At 40.2% G+C, this 22,154-nt stretch overlaps 1 protein-coding gene across 1 annotated transcript; it reads right to left on the reverse strand.

The window, feature by feature from the left end:
* Positions 1-818: 818 nt before the first annotated feature.
* On the reverse strand, positions 819-21,523 carry LOC121507914 (SERTA domain-containing protein 2-like). The gene is made up of 2 exons (XM_041784306.1): positions 21,301-21,523; positions 819-4,184 (listed from the first exon to the last, which is right to left on the reverse strand). Exon 2 carries the CDS (start codon positions 4,178-4,180, stop codon positions 3,326-3,328), a length of 855 nt encoding a protein of 284 aa, XP_041640240.1. The 5' UTR covers positions 4,181-4,184; positions 21,301-21,523; the 3' UTR covers positions 819-3,325.
* Between the last annotated feature and the right edge of the window lie 631 nt (positions 21,524-22,154).

Here is a 22,154-nt window from a genome sequence, read left to right on the forward strand (position 1 = left end):
CTTTTTCTCCCCATTTTGCCAATTTTCACCCATTTTTTTTAAAGATTTATTTCAAACCTGGGCCACCCACATACTGCACATGGGTAGCACCTTAAACCACTTGACCATTTGTGCGCCCAACTTTCACCCATTTTTTGCCACTTCTTTGTCACTTTTTGACCATTTATCTTTTTTCTGTGTCCACTTGAACCCATTTTTGCCACTTTTCACCACTTAGATTGTGGCTCTTGGCTTGGTTGAGTAACACTGGTTTAGATTCGGGTGTTTGAGGCTATGATGGGTCAGTGTGGTCTTTACTCAGTTTAGCGGCTCTGATGAAAACCTCGCCATGTGGACTCAAGGATCCAGTTTTAATGTAATACCAAGAAAAAAGTGGCCCGGCTTTTAGATGGTTGTACATTTCTCTGTCTCAGTCTTGTTCTAGCTGTGGGACGGATTCACTTAAAGACACTTAATAGAATTCTATGGAGGGAAATGCGTCACCGTTCCAGCAGATCCTTGAAAAGACTTTTACTTGGTCTTTGAGATTTACGACCTTAAAAAGTGATTTTTACCAGTGAGGTCTTAAATGTTAGAGGGCACATAGATTAAGACGTGTCTTTAGTTTTCTAGTCAACTTTCATACAGTATTAACATTTCTATTTTGCACGTGCTCGTAATAAAGATTTCTGTCCTTGTGAGCTCCAAAAGAAGAAAGGACTGAGGGCTCGGGCGAGTACTTCTCCAAAAATCAAAGATTTCCCACCGCTGGAGAAAAATGAATCTGTTCTTACCAAAGCAAAGTAAAAGACACAGACACATCGTCTGTTTTTGTCCTTTTTATAGAATTTAAAGTCTCACATCATTGGCTGACAGAATAATTCATGTTCCAGGTCGTCTATTTGACTTTTAGAATCAACACAAACATTCATACAGAGAGAAGGCATGGCGGTGTGATCAGAGGTTTAAAAAGGCACAGGACCGTTTTTATATAAATGCTTATTAAAATTTCTCATTTTTAAAAAACATGCAAACAGTAAAAAAGTCTCTGAAAAGTTTGTTCTTTACAGTTCTCAGACATTCAGTAGAAAAAGAGACAGAACGTCACACTGGCCTGGTGAAGACGGAGCGTCTGCTCTCTGGACGCTCGCCATGCGGTCAGTGCGTTTACATGACAGCAGAAAAGGAGATTTATCTACGGGCATGTAAACCCTGGTCTGACTGAACACGCTAAGATACCGGACGAGGGGTCTGTGTGTTTGCTAACTGTTCCATTTCCTGTTTGAAACCGGCCTCAGAAATCAGGAGGAAATCGTTTTCTCGTTCTATTTCCACTTTGAACATTTTCTGTCAAAAACATTTTTTTTCTGAAAAAATTAATGAACAAACTGTTTCCTGTTTTTACATTTCATTCACAAAAAAATGTTTTTTTTGTTGTTTTTTTTCCCAATTATGTTTTTTTTTGTTTTCATGAAATACTTGAGGAAAAGGAAATCATGAAACCCAATGGGACAAGTGAACATTTCAAAATAAAAGCCCTCTGTCAGTGGAAAAAGCACAGGTGTTTTAATGGACAATGTTAATATTAGGAGGAAAATAAATTAATATAAATAAAGAAACCTGGACTGCTTCAGATATTATTATTGTGTGTAAAAAAAAAAAACCAAATAAATAAATTTAAAAATTGTTCTGTTTGTCTCTTTTTTTCTATTTTCTGTCAAAAACATGAAAACATGAGTTTCTGAATTCTGAGGCTGGTTTTGCCGGGAAATACTCGACCATAAGGGTCGAATTATTCTGATGTATAATCGCCAGTCAGCCCTGATCCAGTCAGGGTGTTCTGAGCATGCTCCACTGTTCATCGAGTGTCACTCATTAATCCAGCACCAAATCAACCATGACACTGAGTCCATGAAGAGAAGATGACTGTAAATAAAATCCTCTGGGATCCAGATCTTGGAATAGTTAACAAAAATCCACTTATATAAAGTGTTAAAGGATTTTTTAGGTTTTAATCTGTGCTGATGTTTTTGAAATTCTTGTAAACGGCGTCTTTGGGGCTTTTTCATTTCATGGAGCGGCTCGACCTGCAGCAGAAGATTTGGTTTTCCATCACAACCAAGCGACCTGTTTAAGAGAAGATGATGTTAAATAGCTGAGCTTCTGTTGAAAAGGTTTCTTCTTCTTCTAGTGGTCATCTGGCAGGGGTTTTAGATTCTCAGGTTTAGTTTTTGGGGCTTTATTAGAGGAGGACAGCGGGTAGAGTTGGAAACGGGGACGAGAGTGGAAAGGGCCACAGGCCGGATTCGAACCTGAGCCACCTGCTTACATGGAGCACGCCTTTAATCACTAACCCATCTGCACCCCTGGCAGGTATCTTAGACAGGGACGCACACATACCCATACAAGTATTGGGTAAACCAGGTCTAAGTACTCCTACAGGACTCATGAATCACAGCAGAAACTACTCAGCATGTAGTCAAAGTTGGATCCATGTGTGCAGTTTGAAGAATATTTTAACAGAAATGAGGACGACTAAAGCAGAGCAGAATATAAACCACGCACTGAAAAACTGTGGAGAGGAGGAATAAGGAACATCTCTGAAAAGAAAACTAACTGGAAAAATGCAGCATCGGTGCATCCCTAATTTCAATGTTTGGTGCCGCGGTTGTGCCGTAAACACGTCTGCTAGGCGTCCCAAAATGATGATAACCCCTTGTCTGTGTGCAAGCACAGCGCACCTCCAACGGGGTTTCACTAAATCCTGAACCAGAATGCTCCAGGTCTGACATTAAAGACATTTATACGTCAATGTTCACAGGAGCGCTGATGTGGTTTATGCTGAAGAACTGCTTTTAAACTTAATGAATAAACTGAACTATAGACGAAGAGCAAACAAGGTTAATCTTTTACCTCTTCGTCCTCTTTCCCTCTCTCTCCTCCCTCCTCTCTGATTTAATGAGAGAAATGATCATCAGCTATCATCAGACTGAAGTTCCCTGTGCCTTTAAACCGATGAAGACAGCTTTAGCTTCTGTTAACTTCTGCTGAAGGGGACAAATTCTCTCAAGATGTTATAAAAGTGTGTCATTATGCAGCAGCGTCTTCATGATGGTGATTACACCAATACTGTGGCTATTTTTAATACTCTGGGATAACGGTATTAACACCCGTCCCTAGTGGGCACGCTCAGCCCAGAGCACCAATCTTGGCTCAGCTCGGCCAAACTGGTGATGAAAAAGTAAATCAGTGCGACTTTGTTTGAATTGGCGCCTCCGCATCGGCCAGTGTGACGGACCTTGACATTTAAAAACCTAACAGAGAGAAAGACCAGGTCTTTCTCCTCTCAGCTGCCCACCAGGACCTCCATGATGTGGTCCAGTTCAGCCAGGTCCATTTTAAACGGCGTGCTCTGAGTCCCGCCCACTGCCATCATGACAGGGGCCATCTTAGTGGGTGGAGCTCCTGAAGGGGGCGGACAGGGTCCGAGGTCGTACATGGACGCGTCAATGTCTGTGAAGAGGACGTCGTCCAGAGCGAAGTCTGTGAGGAAGGAGGCAGAGGAGGGCGGAGCGGCAGGAAGAGGCTTCTCCACCCTGCTCTCCACCCCCTCTAAGCCCCGCCCCTCCTCCTCCGTCATGACCACATCTGTGGTGCTCTGAGGAGGAGGGGACGGTGGCCTGGAGGAGGACGAGGAGGGACAGAGCTCCTCGATCTCCTCCAGGGCGGAGGAGAAGCTGTCTCTGGGTGGCGGCAGTCTGGGGGAGTGGTGCAGGTGGAGCTGAGAGGAGGAGGAGGGGAGGGTGAAGAACATGGGTAGATCCTCCTCCAGTAGCGAGGCGGGCGTCAGGCAGGAGTCCAGCGCCGTCAGCCCCGACAGAGACGGCCGGTAGCTGTCCTGGTCTCGGCTTGTGGCGGCAATGGAGGGAGTGGCGGACAGGAAGAGAGTGCCCACGCCTCCTTCCTGTCTGAGGTCGTCATGGATACGGCGGATGATGTTGTTGATGAGGACCCGGCGACGTAGACGGAGGTCGGCGCCGAGCTGGGGGCCGTACAGCTTTACGAGCGACATGTTGAGGACGGTCTGACGCTGCAGAGAGGCGGACGCCTGAGACACGGTCCCCGCCACCGGAGGGCACGCCACCTCCTCCAAACTGTCCTCATGGTCACGGAGCTTCCTCTTCAGCCCGTTAGCCAACATAAATCTGAGGAGAGAAGAAGACACGACACTGATAGTACATAAATAAAGATTACTGATAAAGAAACAGAAGAGTGAACCAAGAGTTTCTGTCCCAGTCCATCCCCGGTAAAGGCTGGCAGAAGGACCGCAGTTTTTCAAAATAAAAAACCAAGTAATGACAAAAATGTCCTGAAGTTAAAATCAATAATAATTAATAATCATGATCTCCAGATTTAAAAGCAAAGATCTAAAAAAAGAGAAAGTCAGTTTGTTTTACTCGTGACATGTTGAGTTAATGAAGCTTCCCAACTTTTCTGGCAGCTGAGCGTCTTCCCCACCAGCTCTGATGAGAAGTGTGTGTGTGTTCACAGTCAGCTGATCTGCTCCCATGTGAGCTGCGGTCAGCTGATCGGTGGGCGTTTGACACCTTCTGACTCCCTGAGCCGCCAAACAGGAAACAGGCCACTTCCTCCTGGAGGAGCGCGGAGGAGGAAACTCCTCAGACCTCCTCTCTGGCTGTTCAGATCTGAGATCAGCCTTAGACTTTACCTCGGGACATTAAAGGGTCATTCTGGGGTTTTTATCCTGGGTCATATTTCAAAGAGCTGGCAACTGATTTGAACCAGAGACGGTGTTAAACACAGAAGAACACGGAGCTGCTGCTCTACCATGGGTTGTTCCAGAAACCGTTACTGTTAGATGACGGCAATTTCAGGCCCTAAAACCAAAACCAGACCAGATGTTGTAAGCATGATTAGAGCCTGATCCAGGGGGTCTGGGGACCCCTAAGAGGGGCGGCAAAAATGTGAGAGAAGGGGGGTGGGGGGTCAGGACCCTGTCTGCTCTGATGTTATCAGAATTTGATATATACAGTGCTTAACAAATGTATTAGACCACCCTAACCCTAACCAAAGTAAGGTTTATGCCACAGCTGCCCTAAATTAACAGCATTGGTAATAACCAAAATAATTTTTTATGTTTCTGCAATGGTTAATACACCAATATGTTGAAGCTCTTTAACCCAAATGATATTTTAATGCTAAAATATCATTATTATTGTTATCCATGAATTTTCAAATTTACTGATTTACAAAAAAAAACTGAAAAATAGTAAAGCACATTAATATTTCTTGATTAATATGTTAAATTATAGTCATTTACTGTCATTCCTGAACAGAAAAATGAGTTTTAGTGGTTGAATGTTATGCTTGATTCATTTCTGACTTCTCAGAGAAGCCCAGTGAGCCGGCTCAAATTTGGGTGAATTCAGTTTGAAATTCCTCATTCCTGTTCAAAATGGTAAAACGTGGAGAGCTGACTGAAAATGAAAGAGTCCGCATTAAAGCACTTCATGATGCTGGATGGTCTCTGAGACAAATATGACAGGTGGTCTAATACATTTGTTAAGCACTGTATATATATATGTGTGTGTGTGTGTGTGTGTAAAATTACAAAAATATCACAATATATCGATATCGGCACCCCTTTATCATGATATGTATTATATCACCAGATTCCTGCCAATACACACCCCTACTATATAAATTGTTTTAAAACCATAAATAGAAACACAAGGTGTTACTGCAAACCTAAAATTAAAAAAAAAAGAGAATCTGTTCATTTTCATATGGAAAAAGAATCACAATGTTTGCGATTATAAAGTTAAAATTTACAAGAAATCAAACTCAGATTAACAGAGTTTAAAAAGTAGCAAATTTACAAGCAAAAATTGGAAATGTGTGAGTTTAAGAGTCTCTGATATTGATACTAAAAAACTCAAATATGTCAAGTTTTTAAAATCATAAATTTACAACAGTGTGAAGTCAAAAAAGTACAAGAAACCAAATTTACAGGGCGGTTGGACCTTTGACTTTTGACTTTATGGTCCCAAAAATTCCAGGTTTAACTTTATGATTCACAACTTTGAAAGTGAAAAAATGTCACTTTTGTGTTGTAAATTAAACACTTTTTAAACTTTGAGTTTTTTCTAAAAAATGAACAGATCTTTATTGTTTTTCTTCCTGTAGTGGCCCTAACACACTGTAGTATTAATGGATCGTGTTTCCATGTTGGTCTAGGTTCTTACATTCATGGTACAAAAACAATCCTTGAAATGCAGGATAAGAGAATAATAATAATAATTAAGCATATGTGGGTCCATATGGGTGCAGGAGCAGCTGCTGGGCTGGAGATCTGGACCCGTGACCCCTGGATTGCCAGCAGGGTCAAAGTGCTGACCGGGCTGACTTTAAACAACACCAACACTCCCAGCCTCCTTAAATATGATAATTCCTTGGCTCTCCCTCCTCCTCAGGACTAAAATCATATGTGGGGCCCCTCAAGAGGACCTCAGAGGGTCCATCTGCTGCTGCATCACAACAGGACGGGGTGAAGAGGTGACGGGGAGAGGCAGACCCAGGAGGAGGATGCATGTTGAACTTTTATTTTAAAAAAAAGTCCTCATCAGCCCATGGTGCGACTCAGTGACCTTTAGCGTTAGAGAAAACCACCAAGAGAATCAGAGACCAGGCCCTGTGAAGACTGAGGCTATCACTTTAAAAATCTCTCTCTGGATTCAGGAACACCGAGGAAGCTCTGGGACAGATTTGTCTGCTAAAGAGGAAGTTTTTGATGTTTCAGGTTTCTCACAGCAGGTCAGAAAAAAAGAGTTTACACCACGTTTATCTCAGTTTATGTAAGAAAAACCAGAATGAGGGCTTCTGTCCTTTATCTGGATCTGATCTCCACATGTCAGAACACGTCCCAATTCACTCCATTAAAACCCGAAACACACACACACACACACACACACACACAGAATGAAAACAGAGACGCTGCAATCACTGCTCTGCAGAATCAGAGGAGGATAATGTCTGTGTGCACAGAGAAAAAGAGAAAAAAACAGGAATAAAACTGAGAAAAATTCAGAAAATCAAGATTAAAACTGAAAAAAAAGAAAATCTGGATTAAAACTGAGAAATAAAAAAAAAATCTGGATTAAAACTGAGAAATAAAAAAAAATCTGGATTAAAACTGAGAAATAAATAGAAAACCAAGATTAAAACTGAGAAAACGAGACAAAATCAGGATAAAAACTGAGAAAAATTCTGAAAACCAGGATTAAAGCAGAGAAAAATACAGAAATCATCGGTTAAAAACTCCCTAACTGTGTTTTGGTTTCGTTTCTGATCAATCAGCTGATTTCCAGGACGGCCGGGACTCTAAAGGTTGGGTGAGTCATGAGGTGAAGCCGTCGTCGGTTGCCTACCTGCTCTGCTGTCATTAACCTACATACCAGAGACTTTATTTATCTTTGTCACGCTGTGGGTCGGTCCTTTAAAAACTCACAGAGACTTTCACACATTTAAAACTAACATCTGCTGATTTTATTGCTCTCAGATTCAAAGATGAATGTTTTATCTTTGGGGCTTGTTTGTGTAAATGAGACACCTGTAGCAGACTCCGGACACATTCATGAGTTTTTATGTTTTTTTTTATTTCTTTATTTTCAGTCCAAGAGGAGAACCAAAGTCCTGCTGAAATCCTGAACCCTGTCTGCTGGTTTAAAGCTGTAAACATGGAGCCTTAGTTTTGGTGTCGCTGTCTCTAACAGGCACTGACGTCCACTAGATTACTGACTTTTATCTAGGGGTGTACAACAGTTCCAATTCTAATTATAGTTGGCCTGTGTGGATAATCACAGTCTACTGCATCCTCTTAATCTCATTTCAAAAGTCCACTATTCTGGATTCAAAACTGTTTCAGGGAGCAGCTGGTTTTTATTTTAGCATTAAACTCGGAACATGGCACAGAAAATACAGTTTGAATAGAAATATTTAGACCAAGTATTCCTGGCTACCATTACACCATGAAGACAAAAGAACACCCAAAGAGAGTGACAAAGAGAAAGACACTGTTAAGGAAAACTCAGATTCAATCTGGACTAGAGTTCACCAAAAGGCATGTGGGAGACTCCATGGTCAAGAGGAAGAAAGTTCTTTGGTCTGATGAGACCAGAATGGCCCCAAACACTGACATCACCACAAACACACCATCCCCACTGTGGAGCATGGTGGTGGCAGCATCATGCTGTGGGGATGCTTCTCAGCAGCATCATGCTACGGGGATGCTTTTCAGCAGCATCGTGCTGCGGGGATGCTTCTCAGCATCATCATGCGGTGGGGATGCTTCTCAGCATCATCATGCGGTGGGGATGCTTCTCAGCAGCATCGTGCTGTGGGGATGCTTCTCAGCAGCAACGTGCTGTGGGGATGCTTCTCAGCATCATCATGCGGTGGGGATGCTTCTAAGCAGCCAGTCTTGGAAAGCTTGAAAAGGTAGAGGGTAAAATGAATCCTGACAGAGCTTGAGCAGATATGCTTGAGCGCCCAGATATGTGAGCAACACTTTTACCCTCTGGTACAGATATTGGATTTAGAACTACAATAATTTAATTAGGGGTGGGTAAAAATATCGATTGATCGATGCATCGCAATATTTCCTCCCCCAGTTCAATATCGACTCAGCAAATCCTTTGAATCGATTTACCTCCTGGCCAGTGGGGGTCGCTGTGCGTGTGATTCGCGTTGTATGGACAGAGGCCACACTCGACCAAACAACAACTAACCATAACCATGTTATGTGAGGTTTATCACAATTTCCAAGAGGACAGAAATATTATTTAAGTTTACATGCACTTAACTTTTTCAGTGTTTATACAGAACTGTCATGCTTTTTACTTTTGTTCTCCATATGCACAAATAAGTTATTATTGTGCAAATTTTTAGATGTTTTTTTTGCTAAAAAATGTGAGGTGACTTACCAAATATGTTCACATGGGCATGAAAATAATTATTAAAAAACTGTCAACAGGTTATTTGTGTATTTCTACTTCTTACTGAATCGACACTGAAGCATTTAAATTAATATTGAATCGAATCGATATCAAATCAAATCGCAACCTAAAGAATCAAAATCCAATTGAATTGTGAAGTTCTTAACAATACCCAGCCCTAAATTTAATCTTGACCACAGTGTCTTTGTCCTGGGACTGAAGTCAGAGATACTTCCACAGTTTTTGGTGGATTTTCATCATTAAAAGTTTGTTTAAAGAATCCCTCACTTGTGTACTTCTGCTGTTTAAAGTGCAGTCACCAATCTCTTAAGGCCATCTGAATATAGAGAAAGCCTCCTGAAACATGAAGTAAGAACGTTCCTTGCTTTAAAGTCATTCCTGTGTATTTACGGCGAGTTAATCAGAGTACATGAATGTTTTGAAGGTTTATTAGTCTAACAGTTGTCTCAGTTCAGTGTCTGTCTTTGAGGACTCTACAGAGAAAGACTGGTGTAGCCTGCGGACAGAAATAAACTCTTTTCTCCTCTGACAGTCGGCGAGTGTCTGTGGGACGAGCAGGAACACGTCACTGCTGACTCTTTAATATCAAGCTTTTATTCACAGTCAGAGGAAGAGACGGTAACGGCTTCTTGTTTGAAGCTAATCAATGTTCGGCTAAAACTCTGGCTCTTCCTTCAACATCTCTTTTGATAGTTTCATACCAACATACTCTGAGTGAAGCTCCTGTTTGTGCAGAGCTGAAATGTGGGAGGAGTCAAGGAGTTAACGTTTTTTGAGAGACTTTTGAGAGCTGAGGCAGGCTCAGAAAGTGTACGACATTTTTCAAGTGCATCAGGTCTTCTAGTCTCAGACACGCCCACTTTGGACTGCCTCGGAGTTAAAGCCCTTTTCTTTCACTTCATCGTGGGAAATCTGCCATTTTGAATTAATTGCCCATAATCGTGGTGTTTTGATCTAGGGCTGGGCAATCAATCGCAAATTACATTAAATCATAATATGGTATGCTGCAAATGGAATATTTCTTTAACTTGAGATTTGTCCACCTCCTCCACCTCAGCCGCCTCCTTTATAGCATAAAGCTACACCGCCTCCACCCCAGCCTCCTCCTTTATAGACTAAAGCTTTACCTCCTCCACCCCAGCCGCCTCCTTTATAGACTAAAGCTTCACCTCCTCCACCCCAGCCGCCTCCTTTATAGAATAAAGCTACACCTCTCCACCCCAGCCGCCTCCTTTATAGCATAAAGCTACACCTCCTCCACCCCAGCCTCCTCCTAAAGCTTCAAAACGCCAATAGTTCAGCCCTATTTTGATCCCTTAACAGGGGTCATATTTGGACAAATTAGTCATGCAGCATTCATGTGATCCACTTCTACTGTGGTGTGCAGTTTGAAGATGCCTTGATGATGAAAAGTTTTGAAATCTGCACAGAACCTGAGGGGTGTGGCCCTGACATTTGCATATGAACTCATCGCTGAAAACACGAGCTGACATGAGCATTCCTCACTGCTGCCGGTAACTGAGACCTGAGAGTTCAGAGGGAAACTTTAGGTGAACTTCACACACAGAGGACGAAGCTCAGAGTGTTTCCTCCTCTGCAGGATATCCCCTCCGTGTGTGTGTGTGTGTGTGTGTGTGTGTGTGTGTGCTGAAGTGTCTGAGTCATATCACTGCGGTGACTTTAGCGTGAAAAAGAAACACAAACATGGATGCATGGTTTTACCCTGTCGTCTGCCCCGGTGTTTATCTGCAGGTTTCTCAGCAGACTGCTGCTTTAGTCCTGGATGAGTCAGACTGTTTTAGTTTGTTTTTGACAGTAAACTTTGAAAACACGTCCCAGAACTTACAGGGAAATTTCCTTTTCTGTCAGAAGCTTTCAAATGGCAACGAGGCAATAGTAACTTTGAAGAAAGTGAAACCAAGTTAGTTTCATCAGTGGTGCAGAAGCTACACTCTTAATTTATGCCCCACATATTTAGGATAAATAGAGCGATCCTGCAATCGTACATCTAAAGCAGGGGTGTCAAACTCAAGGCCCGGGGGCCAAATTCGTCCCGTGGTACAGTTATATCTGATCCCCAAGATCATATCATTATCTAAGTATAACTGGCCCTAAAATATGAGGTCTGCAGATTTCCTCTAGTATAAAATGATAAACTTACAAACATCCTTAAGTCATAAAAAGGTAAAAAAATATAAAGAATAAAAATATTTACATAAAAAGAAATGTGGGAAATGTACGGAAGAGTATTAGGGCCACTGAAAAAACAATTTTTGAGACAAATTTTTTTTTTCAATTGTTAGGAAAAAGTCAGACTTCTGAGTTTAAAGTCAGAATTCTGAGTTTAAAGTCAGAATTCTGAGTTTAAAGTCAGAATTTTGAGATTAAAGTCAGAATTCTGAGAAAAAAGTCAGAATTCTGAGATTAAAGTCAGAATTCTGAGTTTATTCTTCAAATGAAAAAAAAGTCTCAAATGTTTTTTTCTCAGAATTCTGAGATTAAAGTCAGAATTCTGACTTTTTTCTCAGAATTCTGACTTTAATCTCAGAATTCTGACTTTTTTCTCAGAATTCTGACTTTAATCTCAGAATTCTGACTTTTTTCTCACAATTGAAAAAAAAAAAAATTTGTCTCAAAAATTATTTTTTTTTCAGTGGCCCTAATACTCTTCCGTAGAAATGCATTTGTGTTTTCATTTCATATTTTCGATTTTGCATAGCAAAATTATGACTTCAAACTATTTTCTGGACTTCTATCTTATGTTTTGACCTTTTATATTTATTATTTGGACTATTTATCGCATTTTCTGACCTTTTACATTTATTATTTGGACTTTTAGCTTATATTTAGGGTTTTTGAATTTATTATTTTGATTTTTCTATCTCATATTTTGACTTTGTCAACTCATTGTCTTGACTTTTGTCTAATTTTTTGGCTTTTTATATTTATAATTGACTTTTTATCTCATATTTTGACCTTTTTAATTCATAGTTTTGACTTTTTATCTCATATTTTGACCTTTTGGGTTCACAGTTTCAAGTCATATTTTGGCCTTAAAAACATGATTGTGACTTTCTGATTTATATATTTGCCCTTTAAAAGCATTAACTTAACATCTAATTTTGTTTTTGGACCTTTTGCACGAACAAATTTGTCTTTTTATCTCAGATTTTGAGCCTTTTCACTAATCATTTTGAATTTTTAAATCTCAAAATCATTTATCATCCATGCTTATTTTTACCTATAATGTATTACTGGTGAAAATGAGGACAGTTTGGTTAAATGTGGACCCTGGTAGGCCCTCAGGTCAGACCTTAATTCAGAATCCAGCCCCTTCTGTGATTGAGTTTGACACCCCTGACCTAAGCATAGGCCTTCTGGATCTGCACACTGACACCAAACTTCTCCTCCCTGACTCCAGGATTATTATGAAATTATGACTGACAACAAACAATGACAGAAACTACGACAGGTTCCTTCTCCATCTTTGGAGTAAAAAAGCTGCAGAAAGCTGATGACGTGTATCAGAGGGGATGTAGAGGAAGTTATTCTGTATGGAGACTGAAGAATAAGTGGGGATGCTCTGTTCACCTCTGCTCACCGGTTGTCGTAAATTCCTCCTGAATTGTGGTCATTGTTAGCAACACTGCAAAGCCGATGGATTGTCCAGATTCCACGTCTGTCATCTCTCAAAGCTTCAAGCTGATTCACTGGCTTCCAGTCAGAGAATGTCCTGACCAATCAGGATTAGGGCTGGGCAATTAATCGCAAATTAGATTAAATCGCAATATGGCATTATGCAATTTTCAAATCGCAGACAGTGCAATATTTCTTTAACCAGAAAAGTGTCAAAATATCAGTTTGATCTTTTTTCTCTTTTTTTTAAGGCTTTATACCAGTGTTACTCAACCCTGCTCAACCAAAGAGCCAAAATGTTGAAAAATACCTTTGCAAGAGCCACAATCTAAGTGGTGAAAAGTGGCAAAAACAGCTTGAAGTAGCAATAACAATAAGTTTAACGTGGCAAAATGCTCAAAAAGCAACAAAAATGGGTGAAAATGGGCAAAAATGGAGAGGAAAAGGGTCAGAAAGTAGCAAAAAAAAAAGGGTGAGAAGTGACAAAAATGAGTTACAGTTGGAATAAAATGGTCCAAAACTGTGGCAAAAAATGAGTGAAAAGTGACTAAAATGGGCAAAATAATGGAAAGAAGTGGTATTTAATGACATAAGGTAGATGAAATGGGTGAAAATTGGGGAAAGAATGGTGAAAATGGACAAAAATGGGATAAGAGTGGCAAAAAGGAGTGGCTAAAATGGTCAAAAACTAGGAAAAAAGCGGTGCTTAATGACAAAAGGAAGCTTTAATGGGTGAAGATGGGGAGAAAAAGGGCAAAAATGGGATAAAAGTGGCAAAAAAAGTCTTCAACCCTTCAAGTATCCTTAAATGTTTTTTTTTTTTTTTTTACAAAAATCTTACTTTGTGTACTCATGCATTTAATTTTCTTCATCAAAATGTGAATAATATGAGAAATGATCATCCCCTTCAATAAAGCAACTGATATCAAATTTGCTATATGAGCCAAAATCGCAGTAAGATATATATATTTTTTATCTAGCCCTAGTTTAACTTATCTAATGTTGTACTTGTTATAATATAGAGTGATTTCTTGCTGATGTTTGTTGAACAACAGAGAAAATGACGAACCTAAATGATCGCATTTTAAAATCGCAATACTGCAGGAAACAATTGCAATTAGATTATTGGGGATTGTTCAGCCCTAATCAGGATCATCTGCCAAGAAAGAGGCGGTAGCTAGGGGCGGGGTTTAGTTGAAGCGACTGCAAACCTGTAAACAAGGGTTGCTATAGTGACGAGATGAGCACGGATGCAGCTTTAGCAGCAGTTCGATCAGAAATGGACATTTTTTTTATCAAACGAAGAGTGAAGATCCACACTGAGACATTTCTTTTCTGTCTTTGAAAAGACGTTATTCGCTCCTCTCCGGACCATTCAGGGAGAGTTTAACTTTCCAACTGGCTCCACTGACAGTGAAGTATCCTGGATTGACTGGGTTATGTAGTTTAATACTCAGAGGCGGGGCATGCCGACTACGTCCTGTTTTGATTGGCCGATAATGAACGTGGCAGAGTTCATCCTAACACCTGAGTTTTATTTTGAAAGGCTCCGCCCTTTAATACTGTCTATGGGGTGTAAACCACTGTTGATGTTTCGTGGATGAATTTGAATTCCTGATTTGTTCTGGCTGCTTGCAAAGCATTCTGGGATTGCTGAAGGAAAAAACCAGAAAGGCCCCATTTAACAGCTTTTTCCCTCTATGTCAAATTCATCCATGAAACTCAAACAGCTCTTTATGTTTAGTGAAAATGGAGCAGCTTTAAAGGGGATAACTCCTCTCTGGGGGGGTGGTCGTTGATAAGGAGTTCATGTCTCTATGACAGAAAAGTGTGCCGTGTTTTTAAACGTCTCTGAGCTGAGCTGAATTGTGTTTTCTTTTGTGGGTTATCAGCTCCTGTTATCTTTGACCTCACAGAGAAGTAACCCAGCTCCTCCTCATCTGCAGCGTCTCCGTCTTTCCTCCTGGCCTCGGCCAGCTCTCGTATCAGCGCGTGGACTCTAACTGGCTTCATGCGGCGTGTGTGAGTCCAATGTCGAAGCCTTACATAATACACACAGAGTGCTGATTGTACTGAGGGCAGAGTGAACGCCTGTCAGTCTGCCGTAACCCTCCCTGACTCCGCCTGCTCCACTTTCTAAAGGGCTGCTGCCCCGCCACATTCTTCTTTTTCTTCCCTTTAAACTCTGAGTCAACACCAGGAAACGCGCGGCACGCCAGTATTTACGCCCCTCCCCCGCTCACAGCTGCTGCTCTGTCACCACAGAGCAACATGAGGATACTCCACTTTACATGCTTACACAGCTCAAACTCTCCGCCGTGTTCCTGCAGCTTTACAACTGTTAGCATCCAGGCTAACACGCCTTTAAGCTACACTGATAACGGGGTAACTGTTCAGATCATGGAGGGTGAATATTTAAGAAGTTTCTGTGGACTTTGACAGCTTTTCTCTCTCCTATCAGCCCTGATGAAGATTTAAAATCAATAAACTGGGTCAAATGGATTGATCAGTAATCAATCTTGGTTTATTGTGGTTCAAACCGGATTCATGCAGACCTGCCCACAGAGTCTGCTAGGCTCCTAAAACCCACAGACCGGGCCCTCATTAGTTCTGATTTATTGATGCTATCAGGTCATGTGTGTTGGATCAGAGCATTGGTGCTAGCATCCTGGCTAACAGTTAGCTCATGCTGGAGCTGAAGAGTGTGTCAGAATATTACTGGGTTCTGATGAGGGCTGAACGATTTGGGAAATAATCAAATTGTGATCATTTTCCTCAGTAATGCAATTTGATATGCGATTATTTCCTAAGTACGGAGCCCCAGACATGAAATGGTCAAAAAAATGTAATTGTGGCCACAATACAGCTATGACGTACACACAAAATACTAATTCATGACCACAAAATACTGATTCATGACTACGAAATACTAATTCATGATCACGAAATACTAATTCATGATCACGAAATACTGATTCATGACCACGAAATACTGATTCATGACCACGAAATACTAATTCATGATCACGAAATACTGATTCATGACCACGAAATACTAATTCATGATCACGAAATACTAATTCATGACCACAAAATACTAATTCATGACCACAAAATACCAATTCATGACCACAAAATACTAATTCATGACCACAAAATACTAATTCATGACCACAAAATACCAATTTATGGACACGAAATACTAATTCATGACCACAAAATACTAATTCATGACCACAAAATACCAATTTATGGACACGAAATACTAATTCATGACCACAAAATACTAATTCATGACCACAAAATACTAATTCATGACCACAAAATACTAATTCATGACCACAAAATACTAATTCATGACCACAAAATACTAATTCATGACCACGAAATACTAATTCATGATCACGAAAACTAATTCGTGATCACGAAAGACTGATTCATGACCACGAAATACTAATTCATGACCACAAAATACTAATTCATGACCACGAAATACTAATTCATGATCACGAAAACTAATTCGTGATCACGAAAGACTGATTCATGACCACGAAATACTAATTCATGACCACGAAATACTAATTCATGACCACGAAATACTAATTCATGATCACGAAATACTGATTCATGACCACGAAATACTAATTCATGACCACGAAATACTAATTCATGATCACGAAATACTGATTCATGACCACGAAATACTGATTCATGACCACGAAATACTGATTCATGATCACGAAATACTAATTCGTGGCCATGAAATAAGTATAATGTGTGCCCAAAATACGTATTTATAATATCAATATCATTCCTGGACAGCTGGGTAAGCAAATTGAGCGCTCCTTCTCTAAGGTATAAGGGTAGAGGCAGTAGAGGGGCCAAAGCTACATGATGGACAGGGATAGTGTGATTGAATTTTAATTTAGGCTGGGAATGAGCTACAAAGACATTCTGAAAAGCCTGGCATTGCGAGGAACCATTTAAACATTTAAACAGAGTATTGAGAGCCAGGTTGCTTTACAACTTGGACGCAGGGATAGGAAGATGCACTCGATTTGCTTACCCAGATGTCCAGGAATGATATTAATATGATTAATTAGCATTTCGTGTGCACGTTATACTTATTTTGTGGCCACAAATAAGTATTTCGCGGCCCACACATTAAGCCATGAATTACTTCGGTACTGAATCAAACCAGACCCCCTGATGGAATCACGATTTTTGATATTTCCTCCTCTTGGCCTGAAACTGCCACAGAAACAGTTCAACAACAGCGGAGGGCATCGAGGTGATAGCGTACCTGGTCCTCGGTCTACAGCTCTTTCTCAGAGTCAGGGACGGTTACAAGGAGCCTCGATAAGAGGGGTTTGATTCCTGTGTTGGACATCCCACTGGTGATGTGACTACACCCAAGGTACCAGGTTCAATCCTCAGTGGAAACTTTATTTAGAAAGACTGAAAAAAAGAGTTGAATGGAGACGAGATGAGCCAGCACAATGTGGAAAAGCTCCAAAAACGCCGTCTTTCACCATTTTAACAATTGTTTTACTGCTAAAGAGGAAACTACACATGAAAAGAAAGGACTCAGAACAACGACAGAAGTGTAGTTTCATGGGAGTATTCAGGATGAAGAGTAGCATTAGAGCTATTATTTTATTTTGATGAATTTATCAGTATTAAGTTCACGTCTGTCATAAACCCTGTCCTCATAGACGACACAGGTATTCAGCAGATAAAAATAAAGAATCATGTCAGAAAGAGACGACATCAGGAAATTTAAGAGGTAAGATTACAGATTCTATTTTTGGGGCTTTTCTCTAAAATTATTTCAGCAATTCTCCAAAAACATTTTCATCTGCTCAGCGAGCCGCCGTGTAAATAATCCAAATGTTTCTCTGAGGTGGCGTCTTGGACCGGTCCATCCATCAGGAAAAAACCTTAGAGAAAGAAATCAAGAGAAATCTATGTCTTCAAAAAAATCATTTATCAATAAAAATCAAATTATAACCCTGGTCGACAAACAGGTTAAAGAAAATAAAGTTCAGTTTAGTTTCTGATACTTCTGATGGTTTTAAATACGCTGTTAAGGCTTTAAATAGAAGATGACTTATTATAAAAATTCTACTTTAACAGAGTCCCTGGGACTCAAGTGATTGTTGTATAAAGACACCTGGACCTGGAAGATCCAGTCACTGGCTACCATTACACCATGAAAACAAAAGAACACTCCCCGACAAGTAGAAGTCAGGGGATGGATATAAAAACATTTTTAAGGCTCTGAAGAGGCAAAGAGAGAGAAGAAAACTCAGATTCAGTCTGGACTAGAGTTCACCAGAAGGACTGTGGGAGACTCCATGGTCAAGAGGAAGAAAGTTCTTTGGTCTGATGAGACCAGAATGGAGCTTTTAGACCACCAGACAAGACGCCAAACACTGACATCACCACAAACACACCATCCCCACCATGGGCGTAGCACGGGGGGGGGGTACTGATAACCCAGGCCCCCCAGAAGGGAGGGGCCCTTGAGAAACCTGTAATAAAAAGTGTGTTTTTATTTATTTTTTCTTAATAGTTAGTGTCATTGTTGAATTAAAAGCGACTAAATGAATCAGTCAACAGACTGAAACTTGTATCACATAGAATAAAATTAAATACTGAGGGGGCCCTGCTCCTCCCTTAAAAATGTCCAGATGGTTTAGTCTAGCACTGCAAACTAATGCAGGTAAATTTAATTTAACCATTGTATAAATAGTAACCATAAATGGAGAGATTATGGTTCAAAAATACATGAAAATGCATGAAATTTTGTAAAAATGACAACACATTTGTGGCTTGGCTAGCCAATTAAGGGGGGTCCCTGTTTTATGTTCTTTCAGGGGTCCCTAAATCCCTAGCTACGCCCCTGATCCCCACCTAGGAGCACGGTGGTGGCAGCATCATGCTGTGGGGATGCTTCACAGCAGCTGGCCTTTAAAAAAAAATCTTATTTATCAAAAAAAAAAAAAAAAAAAGCTAAATTATATTGACAATGATGTATTTATAAACTCAATAAAAATGTGAAACATCCAAAGGGGTGAATACTTAGCCACTGTAAATAATGATATTGCTGTTATTTTGGTTGTAAGTTTGTTTACCATTTACAGTGTTGTCTCAGTTAGTCACAAAAATGATTTTTCTCAAAAAGTTTGTTTACAAGAGCAGCATAGCAGACAATCTAATCAAACACAAGCTTCCCTAAGAGGTTAAAACAGTGTTAGGAAATGCTGCAAAAAGCCTCTGCTATCAGTTAAACCAGGGGTGTCAAACTCAATCACAGCAGGGGCCGGATTCTGGATTCAGGTCTGACCTGAGGGCCTAACAGGGTCAAGATTTAACCAGAACTGTCAACCTCATTTTCACCTGTAATACATATAAAAAACAGCACTGATGATACATCATTTAAAATTAAAAAAGTAAAAATGATAAGTTTAAAGGCTGCTCTGTTTTGGTTTCATTCAGTCTGATCCACGTTAAAAATAGAAAAATAATGTTTTTAAAGGGCAAATATACGAGGAGGAAGTTGAAATCATAAGTTTGAAAGGTGAAAATATGAGATCAAATTTGAAATCAAGAGTTTTAAAGTCATGTCTTAAAATTTTAAATTGTGAGTCTGATAGGTCAAAATTTGTGATTAAAAAGCCAAAAATTAGGATTTGAAAATGTCAAAATATGAGCTAATTCAAAATGATGACTTAAAACGGTTAAAAATATGATTTAAATTCAAAATTGGGAGTGTAAAAGGTTAAAATATGATATAAAAAGTAAAACTTATGAATTTAAAGTGTTAAAATTAGGAGGTGCCCAATAACTATCGGGCCAATAACAGGAAATTATTACGTCATTCTTATCTGTCCGACATCATTACAGACGAGCCCGATAACATATTTATATTATATATTTGTTTTCTTCACTTCTCTAATAACAAAATCAGTCTCAGTCTCCTGATCCTGCCTGCTCTGTTTGGTTTCATTCAGTCTGATCCCCGTTATGAACAGAAGTTAGCCACAGACCACGGTGGACTTTACATTCTTAACCTGTCTCTGATATGACTGATGGCAGTGCATATTATTAATCTTAAGTCAAACATCAGCTTGCTTTAATTCTGGCTTAAGCAAAAAAAACAAAACAAAAAAAAAACCCAGACCCCTAAATATGTCCATATGTTAATCATAACAGCCTGTTATCATTTGGTTTTATGGGGTAAACCGTCTGTCAGCTCTGTGTGTGTCTGCTGTACTTGGAAATCAAATGTTTAATAAAAGTGAACTATAATAACAGTTAGAAAGTCAGAATGGTTCTTTGTTTTTTGAAAAACATGAGTGATATTAGTAAACATTAGTTATTAATATCTTTGCTCACTACATATCAACCCCTTCTTACCCCCAGATGTGCATAAACATCAAATAAACTTCTTTTGTTAAATCAACAATTAAAAAAATATATCGGCTATTATTGGTTATCGGCCGTTAGGAGAAGGAATTATGGGTTATCAGTATCAGTTCAAAAAAATAGTTATCGTGCATCACTCATTAAAATATGAGAAAAAATTGAAATCATGAGTTTAAAAGTCAAAATATGGGATTAAAAAGCCAAAGTTAGGAGCTGAAAAGGTCAAAATTTGACTTAAAATTTTAAATTGGGAATCTAAAAGATAAAAATGTGACATATAAAGTTCAAATTAGGAGTTGAAAAGGTCAAAGAATGAAACGAAAAACTCAAAATTATAAGTCTGAGTCGTAATCTTCAGATGCAAAACTGAAAATATGAAAAACACAAATGAATTTTCCCCCACATTCTTGACTTTTTATCTAATCTTTCTTACTCTTTACTTTTTCAGATTTTTCTGGTTTAATAAGGATATTTTAAATAATTACAGTTAACATTTTTATACTGGAGGAAATCTGCAGACCTCATACTGGTGGGCCAGTCAGAATACTAATATGATATCTGGGCCGGATTTGGGCCCTGGGCCTTTAGTTTGTCACCTGTGCATTAAACATCCATACATCCATGTCTGACGGCTATGTTTCTGGTCACAAATGTGAACTAATGTGAACTAAAAGGGCATTTAAACTTCCAGCAGGGGCATTTAAAGGTGCAGAAATCCCTCCCTACCAAACAAAAACACACTAATGCATCATTATTCTTTATCTGACCCCCACCCTGCCTGCTGTTCTCTTATCTGGCGCTCAGTCTCACTCCACCGTGGATAAATCACCGCGGGTGACCCGGTGAGCTCGGTTTAAAGCTGTCACAGCAGCAGCTGGCTTCCAGATCCTCCGGGACCTCCAGGCCACCGGCTGCTGCCCGCCACCTGCCCCGGCCGCCAGGCCCCCACACCCGGCCACAGCCTCCACACACAACCGGGGATATAACCCGTTGGAAAACCCAAACCATGCAACTTTAACCCGTTAAAACGACCACAGGTACGCAGAGGAGGGTTTAACTGTCTCTGACAGTGTGGGAACAACAGCTGAGTTCTTCTTCTGCTGTTATGAAGTTATTCACAGACTGTCCGGGCTTAAAACGATTAACCGGTTAATCAGAGAGAGTCGATGATGAAGTTTAGGTGTAGTTTTCAAAGGTGTTGTGTTGTTCTGTCACTCACCACATGTAGACCCATCCAGGGTCTCCTCTGCTGCATGGGTGTCTTCGGTCTGTGAGGCCGGGAGTGGAGCTGCGGACGGTGAGGAGGAAACAGCCGAAGAAGACGAACATGGAGGAGAAACGCGCCGGTAATCCGTCTTGCTTGTTTGTTTATTTGTTGGTTTGTTTGTACTCCGCGGAAGCCTCGACCTCTGCACTCACCGAGCTTCGCTCTCACAATGGCGAGGCGGAGGACTGAAGCGGAGCGGCGGCGGAGGAGGAGATATGTCACCGAGGGACGCGAGTCAAGCTAGCCGCCACCGCCGCCAACACCACTTCCGCTGACCTACTTCAAAATAAGACCAGCTTCCGGTGCGTCAACTTACACCTTGAGCCTCATTAATCATTATTAAATTATCTTAGAGTAGAACGAGTTTAAGGTAAGATGTCAGAAATAACGTCAGTGATGAAGACCAACCTTTAGAGTTACTAACATTTTCTACAACATAAAATAAGGAATCTGAAGCTTTTTAACGTCTTTTTAATAGTTGTTGTTAATGGGTGGCTGTTCTTTAAGGCAGGGCTTTTCAAAGTGTGTGAGAGTGAGCCTCCCCTAAGAAGAACTTGTTCATTAGGTGGACCCCCACCCACAAGAAGGATTCAAATTGAAAAACAATTAAACAACATTTCAAACATTTCTGTCTAATCTCTAAACATTTTTAACATTAATATATTTTGGATATTTTGGTTTGCAAATGCCCTTAAACATCTGCTTTTCCCTCTTATTCAGTTAGAATGCCATTAAATACCCCCTTTTTTATACATATATATATACATTTTTGGGCCATTTTAAAAATTTTTTTTACCCCCCCCCCC

This window comes from Cheilinus undulatus, linkage group 4, assembly GCF_018320785.1.
Source record: "Cheilinus undulatus linkage group 4, ASM1832078v1, whole genome shotgun sequence".
Classification (NCBI taxonomy): domain Eukaryota; kingdom Metazoa; phylum Chordata; class Actinopteri; order Labriformes; family Labridae; genus Cheilinus; species Cheilinus undulatus.

What these genes read in the sequence shown, in the direction of transcription:
- LOC121507914 (XM_041784306.1), bottom strand. Translation starts at nt 4,180, where the DNA reads ATGTTGGCTAACGGGCTGAAGAGGAAGCTCCGTGACCATGAGGACAGT.